This window comes from Arachis ipaensis, chromosome B02, assembly GCF_000816755.2.
Source record: "Arachis ipaensis cultivar K30076 chromosome B02, Araip1.1, whole genome shotgun sequence".
NCBI classification, from domain to species: Eukaryota; Viridiplantae; Streptophyta; class Magnoliopsida; order Fabales; family Fabaceae; genus Arachis; species Arachis ipaensis.
This window is the reverse complement of record NC_029786.2, coordinates 83844155-83852593: the sequence shown is the minus strand read 5'-3', so window position 1 is coordinate 83852593 and position 8439 is coordinate 83844155. Positions and strand designations below refer to the sequence as shown.

At 34.7% G+C, this 8439-nt stretch overlaps 1 protein-coding gene and 1 long non-coding RNA gene across 2 annotated transcripts in view; both read right to left on the bottom strand.

The window, feature by feature from the left end:
- LOC107625558 overlaps positions 1 to 1292 on the bottom strand; it is a 14063-nt gene extending 12771 nt beyond the window's left edge. Inside the window, exon 1 of the long non-coding RNA XR_001617312.2 lies at positions 1282 to 1292. This is a non-coding gene — a long non-coding RNA (uncharacterized LOC107625558). The remainder of the gene's footprint in view (positions 1 to 1281) is intronic.
- On the bottom strand, positions 6813 to 7826 carry LOC107625557 (RING-H2 finger protein ATL33). Its single transcript, XM_021116062.1, has one exon. The coding sequence runs from the start codon at positions 7557 to 7559 to the stop codon at positions 7068 to 7070; it is 492 nt and encodes a 163-aa protein (XP_020971721.1). The 5' UTR covers positions 7560 to 7826; the 3' UTR covers positions 6813 to 7067.

Here is an 8439-nt window from a genome sequence, read left to right as displayed (position 1 = left end):
GCATGTTTTTTATTCTTTTTTCTTCCCTCTTAATGTGATATCGCATCGTTTTATTGAGTAATATATATATATTTTTAATTAGTATGACTAATTTTTTGTCTTTTTGGTCATTTATTAGAAGTATTAGTTGTATTATTTTTTGCAATGGACCTAATTAAGTAACCATTTTAAACAATAAATAATACAAAAAAAAGCTCATATTACCAACGCATAATTATCATCGGATAAATTGTTAATTGCTGTGTAAACCCTTTAAGCATGTATCCTGTAACAACTGCAATAACCTACAAATGTATAAAAAATGTCTAAATTCTATCAATACTTGTCGCACTCAGAAATTATTAACACTTATTTATACATGTAGATGAAATCTTGGTATCTATATTGAAGAGCTTGTATAAAATGTAGTTACAGTGATCAAAAAAATAATCTCACTCCAAAGAAGATTCTTTTAGGGGAAGGACGACGGACGATCAAGACTGCCTCTTGTAAAATGGGAGATGATACAGGCACCGAAGAAACTAGGGAACTAAGTGTGAGAGATGCGATGAGTCGTAATACCGCGTTGTTGTTTAAATGGTGGTGGAGATTCTCTAAAGAAGAGTGTCCTCTATGGAAAAAGGTTGTGTGCTCATGCAATAATTTAAACCCTGGGCAGTTATTGTCTACTCAAGCTATACCAGCAAAAGGGGGTCCGTGGAGGGATATTTGTAACTTGCAAATCAAGGAGCAACATGTAAGACAAAAGATGATTGATGAGTTGGCTATGGAAGTAGGAGATGGCAGGAGTGTCCTTTATGGAAGAAAATAATGTGCTCCTGTAATAATCTAAACCCGGGACAGTTATTGTCTACTCAAGCTATATCAGCAAAAGGGAGTCCGTGAAGAGATATTTGTCACTTGCAAATCAAGGAGGAACATGTTAACAGAGGATGATTGACGGGTTGGCTATAGAAGTAGGCGATGGTAGACTAACCAGATTTTGGAAAGATACATGGCTACAGTCGGAGAAGCTGAAAGACTCATTTCCAAGACTCTACTTAATTTCAGAGAATAAGAGATCCGTGATTAGGGACTGTGGATTTTGGGATGGGATAGAGTGGGTGTGGAACTTCCATTGGAGGAAGGAACTCCGTCAATGGGAGACCGACAATCTGAACCAAATGCTTGAGATCTTGCATGCTGTGAGATTGATAGCAAACACACAAGATAGAGTGGTGTGGAAATTTGATAAGGTGAGAGTTTATACTACTAACTCATTTGTGCAGGTTTTGTAAGAACAGACATTGACAGATGATATTCTTAGCTATAAGTTCACAAATGGAATCTGGAAAGAAATTGTTCCACCGAGGATTGAGTTGTTTACTTGGTTTGTGCTTGTAAGCCGAGTTAATACAAAGGATCGCTTGAGCAGATTAGGCATCATCGAACAAAGTGATAAAGTCTGTGTTATGTGTAGTAAGAAAATTGAAACTGTACAACATTTGTTTGTTACATGTGAGTATGCTTGGCAGGTGTGGTGCGCATGGATAAGTCATGTGGGTTGTGTTTGGAGCATCCCTGGGTCCATAAAAGAACATTTTGAGAGCTGGAGGATGATGTTTTTGAGAAAATATGTGCGAAAAACATGGTTAGTGGGATTCTTCTCAGTTATATGGAACATCTGGTTGTGTAGAAATGAAGTTATTTTTCAGAACAAGACAGTGAAAGTGGTAGATTGTGTTGCTAGGACGTTTTCTTGCTCTAAAGAGTGGTGTAAAAGATAACTCATGTTGTTGATAGCTATGTCAGAGATAACATAGGAATTACAAAATCTTATTTTTACAAAATCTTATTTTATGTTTCTTGTATGCTCCATTGAATGTGTTGAGCTCATTTTTTTTCTCAAAAAAAAAAAGAAGAGAAAACCTATATAGATCTTGTGGTGTCTGCTTGTACAACGCGTGGTGGAAAGAACACAATGTCAGCTTCAATTTCTGTACGCAATAGGCTGTCACCGCCTTAGCCCTCTGATCCATTTGTCTCGTATAAATAGCAAGAGACTGCTAACTTTTCTTTTTTTATTAGACTCTAACTAATAATACTTAATCCAAGGCTCACTTTTATTTTTTTTTTTTTCTAATGGGCCGTGTTCTACAATTTGGGACCAAATTGTTCATTGGACCATGTTGCAGAACCAGCATTCCATTTGAGGAGCATGTTTAGTATTTATAGTCCCCTAATAAAATGTTTTTTATAAAAAAACTTAATAATTATATATGGAAGAAAATTATAATTTTCTGATTGTAATATTATATTGAGTTGTCCTCATCCTTAAAATAATTTACTTATGTGAGAAAAATTATGTTGTTAAATTTAAAGACAATGATAAACGTTTTGTAGTATACAAAAATTAATCAATTGAGATGGAAAATAAAAATTAAATTAATCAAATAAAATACAAACAAGTTATTAACAACAATAATAATAATTCACATTAAATTTCAAATTTCAAAATTTTAAAAAATTCAGTTAGTTATTTTAAAAAAATAACCATCCGAAATCCTAATTTATCAAAACATTTCACTCTAATACTCTCTTCTTTTTCAATAGAAGACTACCCCTACCTTCATTAATAATCATCCCACTTCATCATCGCTGCTTGACTTGCCACACGCCACTCACCCTTAATAAAATTAACCACCCACTTAAGATAAAAATAATCATCTGCATACCTAATGAATTGAACATCCAATATATTTTAATTATATATAACTAAATCCAATCCAATCAAAATAATCATCTACATAAAAATTAAAATAACCATATGCATACCTACTAAAATAACCATCCTAAATTGACCATTAAAATAGAAGAAAAAGGAGATGAATAAATAAAAAAAACAACTAGGATCATCCAATAATTTAATTTTTATTAAAAAAAATATAATTTAACACATGAGTCTTATGATTTTTCTTTATCTGAAGTGCATATATATATATATATATAGAGGTATTCTAGTCATTTCATATATACGGATATCACACGGATCTTCACGGAACCGTAACCTCTATTTTCGTCTCTGTCTCATTTATTATACGAATTCTCGCTCTTAAGGGTATAAAACCATCCCCATATCAATCTCTCGGCGAGTAAATCTCCGCAAATATCTGCCTAGCGGAGAGATTTTGTCATGCTAGACAAATAGATCAGAAGGTTCAGATAATAACAATATGCTATATGCAGAAACTAAAACTAACATCCTATTCTGCCCACCACGAATCGTACAACTATGTATGACACGTACGATCTATTGGTGTGGATGTTTTTAACAATCCACGCTATAGAATTTTTTGAATAACCTTTTGAGTGATTATGGTTGTTTGGAATTTATCACACACCATAAAAATATGCATTTTGACAATTTTATGATCAGAGGTTCAGAGTAATTCATTACCAAACTTGGTAATCAATTATCACAGTCAAATAACCATATTTATTTATATGTTCTTGCAATTTTAGGTAGTGATAATCAATTATATGGCCCGTTAATCAAGTACTAAATGCGTAGAGAATTCTTCCATCTTTTTCAAAAATCGTCAAAAAGGCAATGGCCCAAATTTTGGTTCTACAGTTCTACTACTACAAAGTCAACGTTCCAAACATCAATTCAATTACTTTATCTCTAGAATGAATTGAAACACGATCACCAAGCATCACAAATCATCAAACCCATGAAATCCAATCTTAATAAGCCCATGAGATGCCTAGAAATAAACCAGCTGTTTTACTCATTGAAATACCTATGACTAATGAATGATTAGTCATCGTGCCTCGACAATAATAATTACTCTGGCGGTGGGCCGATAAAGAAAAGAAAAAAAATACCTTGATTTCAAATTTTCAACTGACTTTGGTTGATTCCCACTGTTGTTTTCACCTAAAACACAATAATCAAAGTGAATAACCACGGTCCACTCAATTAGAGAATGGTTGTTGGAGAGGCTACAGAAATTAAAAAACTTAATGGGCCATTTGGAAAATAAAAAAAACTGCAATTTTCAATCATAGTCAACCAGACCCTAGAGTAGCTATAGCAAACGCAGCAGTCCTAACATGAGAGTATAATAATACAAGAAGAGGCAAATAATCCAAAACAGAAAGAAAGAGCAACAGTAAGAAGATTACCAGTAGTGTGGAGAGCGCCCCCAAAAGACTGGTTGAAAGTTAAAGTTGATGCTGCTTTCTCTGAAAAGAAGGGGACAAGGTCGTTTGCAATAAGGCCGAATCAGAGGCGGAGCAGCCGCAGCCATAGATGTGAGTTCGACAATTATGGCAAAGGCCTGAGCCATCAGAGAGACGCTGATCATGATCAAGAATTTAGATAATCTGATTGTCTCCAATTAGTGGAGGCAATCAAGAGTGGGAATGATTGCTGGAAGATAGATGTAATTAGTGAAGATATTCACTCCTTGAGCCACGAACTACCTTCATGTGGATTTACATGGACACCGAGCAGGGGAATGAACTAGCCTATGTATAACAAAGATGAAACAGCGTGGGAATCTGCGAAGGGGTTGGAGCTTGAATCCGCTGCTGGAAGTGGCGGCGATCATCACAAAGGACTCAAGGGGCTGGTATCACTGCCACCGCATATAAGGAATGATGGTTGCAACTGATACCCCTTCCCACTTAGTGTTTCATTGAGAGCTGAGAGGTAGGAAGAGGTTGGTGAAGCTATTCAATGATGTTTGCAAATGATTTTATTTTATTTTGTAAAGCCAAGAAAACTCAAGTGCAAAGGGTTGTTTCTACTTTGGATCAGTTACTTAAAGTTTCAGGCATAAAGGTGAATTTTGACAAATTCAGAGCTCTTTCTTCTCAAAATGTATCCAAATAAAGACAAGAGATCTTCGCAAGTATATCAACCATACGTTTTGCTAATTAATTGGGGAATTATCTTATTGTTCCTCTTGTTGCTAAAGTATCAAGATCAATGTTTAATGATATTATTGGTAAAGTCCAATTATATTGAACTCCTGGAAGGATAGCTTTTTTTAATAGAGCTGCTCAAATCCGTCTAGTCAAGTCGGTCATTGCTTCTATACTAATATACAGGATGCAAGTAACCTCCTTTTCGAATATTATTTGTCATTAGATTAACAAAACTATAAAGCATTTTGTGTGGAGTGATAAGTCATCTTGTGGTTTGCAGTTAACTTCTTGGAAGATCCTCACCACTTCTAAGAGGTAAGTAGGCTTAGCCTTCAAAGATTCTTGGATTATGAATGTTGCTCTTGACAAATTGGTCTCTTAATTTCTTTAACATCATGATAAATTAGGGGATCAGAATATGTTTAATAGAAATTTATTTGATATTAAGGTTGCGGTGGCAATTTCTCCTACTTGGAAAGCAATTCTTAAAGCAGCTAATATTTTAAGAGATGGTTTTGTTTGGAATGGAGAATCTGTTGCAGATTCATTTTGTTTTTCTAACTCTGATTGTCATGGCAAAAGAATTGATGTAATTCATATATCTAACTAACTCTCAATTGCGAGTAAGGGATCTTTTTTACGATTTTGAGTGGCATCTAAATAGATTGACGACGATGATGGATGCTGAATTCAAAAACGACATTATGGGACATCAAATCTTTGTTGCATCGAAACTTGGCCCTGGTTGGTGGTAGAGGCATTCATCTTTCAAAATTTGTTCTGCTAAAGGAGGATATTCTTGGTTATTTGATCGAAATCATTCATGGGATTTATCGATAAATTAGAACTGAGTGTGGAAACTGAAAATTTCAGGAAAAATTCACCTCGTTTGGTTGACCATTTTCCCCAAGCATTGCAAACAACTATTTTTAGATTTTAATGATGTCTCGCTCCCATAGATTCTTTTCAAATATGTTAGCATCAATTGGAAACAAATTTTCACTGTCTTCTGGATTGTAATCGAACTTGTGATGTATGGACTATGGAGTCAATTGGGAGTTCTAACATTTCCTTCTTTCAAAACTATCACTCATTTTTCATTTGGTTCCAATGGAATTGAGAGTATGGGTCAATTCACTTTCCTTGTAGGCCTTTGGAGCATTTGGCTAGATTGGAATGATTTAGTTATTAACGATAGAAACTATATCTTCTGTCATAAAAGATGTTTATCGTTCTCGTCATTTGGTAACAGAATTTATATCGGCTGCTTTACTGTCATGTCTTGTTTTGTGTCCAACTCCTTTATCTATATGTGGACACGTTCTCAAGTTAGGTTTGTCAAACTAAATTTTGATAGGAACTTTTTTGAAGATGTTGCAAGAGCTAGATTTTTATGTTTAATTAGAGGGTGTTCTAATCAAGTTTCAGAAGTTAATATATTGAGAGCTGAACTTTTTGCTATTTAGTGTGTACTTCTTTCTAGTTAATAATTGAAAGGTGCCGAAAGATCATACAGAGAATAAATTTTGAATTAAAGCAACAAAGAACATGGGTTGTCCATTTTGTTCTAATTCAAAGGAATACTAATAAAATTGCAGACTTGATAGTAAAATGCGGTGCACAATTAGATTCTGATATGGTTCTATAATTTCAACTATAATGAGTGATTGCGGTTATTCTAAACCTACTTTTATATAATTTCTAAATTTCTATTTGCTTTGTGTTTCTGTTTTCGTTTCTCTTCCTTTACTTTGTTTTAAAAAAACATGCTCAATGCAAGAGGAGCATCAGTACGATATTAAAATGGCTTAGCCTCATTTGTCCCTTCTCAGCTAAATACACATGCATACATACAGATATTTTGCTAATTAAATCAATTATTCAATTGCTAAATAAAGTTTACCATTGCTTCGTTGAACTATCAAGTATCAACTATATCATTTATGATTTATCCCTTAGGACATTATATTCATATACAAACCTTTGGACGGTGTGATTTTATATATTTCCCTAACAAACTTTCATCCTTTTCTTTTCTTTTTTTCCTCTATATCCAATTTCAAATTCCACTACACACCTTTAAAACTCACAACATTTTCTATATATTAAAGAAATTTTGAAAAATAAAAAAGGCAAGAAAAGAAATTAAATGTTCATACCAAACCGGATGCATCAGGAAGACCTTGATGAAAATCATGATGATCTCTTGCCGGAGCAGATGAACTGGGGCGCTTTCTGCCAGCGCCGGCGACGATGGAGCGGCAAATTGGGCAATTCGTGTGGTTGCTGAGCCACAAGTTGATGCAATCAGCGTGAAACGAATGCTTACAATCGCTAAGTTGCCGGAGTTTCTCGCCGTCGGCGAAAGCCGACAAGCATACTGGACACTCGATGCCGATCTCCTTCACGTGAGAGTCCTTCTGGTACCGAAATTCAGCAACAGCGGTGGCGGTGACGCTGTCCCCGTCGCGGGACTCACTGGAATGCTCCCCGGAATTTCGCTCTGGTTGCCGGCGGCAAGACGGGCAGCCGTAGGCGAAGATAAAGGTGTAGATTATGGCGGGGAGTGTGACCATTGGTGGTGGCGACAGAGACGGTGATAGAGTGTGAGTGGTGGTGGTGGTGGTGGTGGTTGGCTTGTCCATGATTGGGGTTCAAGAAGATAAGTGAGTAGTAGTGTGACTAATAATAGTAAGAATTATTATTATGTGGTTATGCTTTAGGTTGTATTTGGTTTTGATTGTTACTTATTTATTTATTTAGGTTTTGGTCTTCCTGTGATAATTTTTGAGTAAAAAGTGGTTGGGAATTGGAGAAGTTTGTCTACTTCATTTGTTAGGGTGATGACAGTGATTGCTCTTTGTGGATGGCGGTGTTTGTTTCTTAGGACTGTATTTTTTTAGTGTCCAATAATTGATTAGGGTGATGACGTGATGTATGTGGAGTAAATGAATTTCTTTTGTGACTGAGGTTTCTTCTCCTTCAAATTGTATCATATACGTTGACATTTTACAATTTTAGGACGGAGTAACAGAGGAAGCTATTATTTGTGCAATAAAATTAAGAAGACAAAAAAAATAATTAAAATTATTTTATTTAATATTTATTAATTATTATTTAGTCAAAATATTAAAAAATAAAAGAATATTTTATTCTTAATGTCATAAAAAATTTCAACTGATAAAACTTTTATATTTTTGTATTTTTCATAAATAGTTAGTAGCAAAATTTATTTTATAAGAGTTAAATTTTAAATATAGTGTTAAGGATTGTTAACAAAATAGATTTTACGCTTAAAGCTCTCAAGTCTCAACTTTACTTATGGATAATGGTTGTTTTAGGAGTTATCTGAAATTGGGTCGTATTTAGCCTTGAACGTGAGGTCCAGACTCTTTGTGAGACAGTGCCCGACTTGTCCTGTGTAAAGTAGCCGCCGTCCGAGTTCTTGGTGAGGAAATGAGAGATGGTACCTGCAAAATACTCTGATACTTAAGTTAGCAAAGGTACAAGCAGGTTTATAGTAGA

What these genes read in the sequence shown, in the direction of transcription:
- LOC107625557 (XM_021116062.1), bottom strand. Translation starts at nt 7,559, where the DNA reads ATGGACAAGCCAACCACCACCACCACCACCACCACTCACACTCTATCA.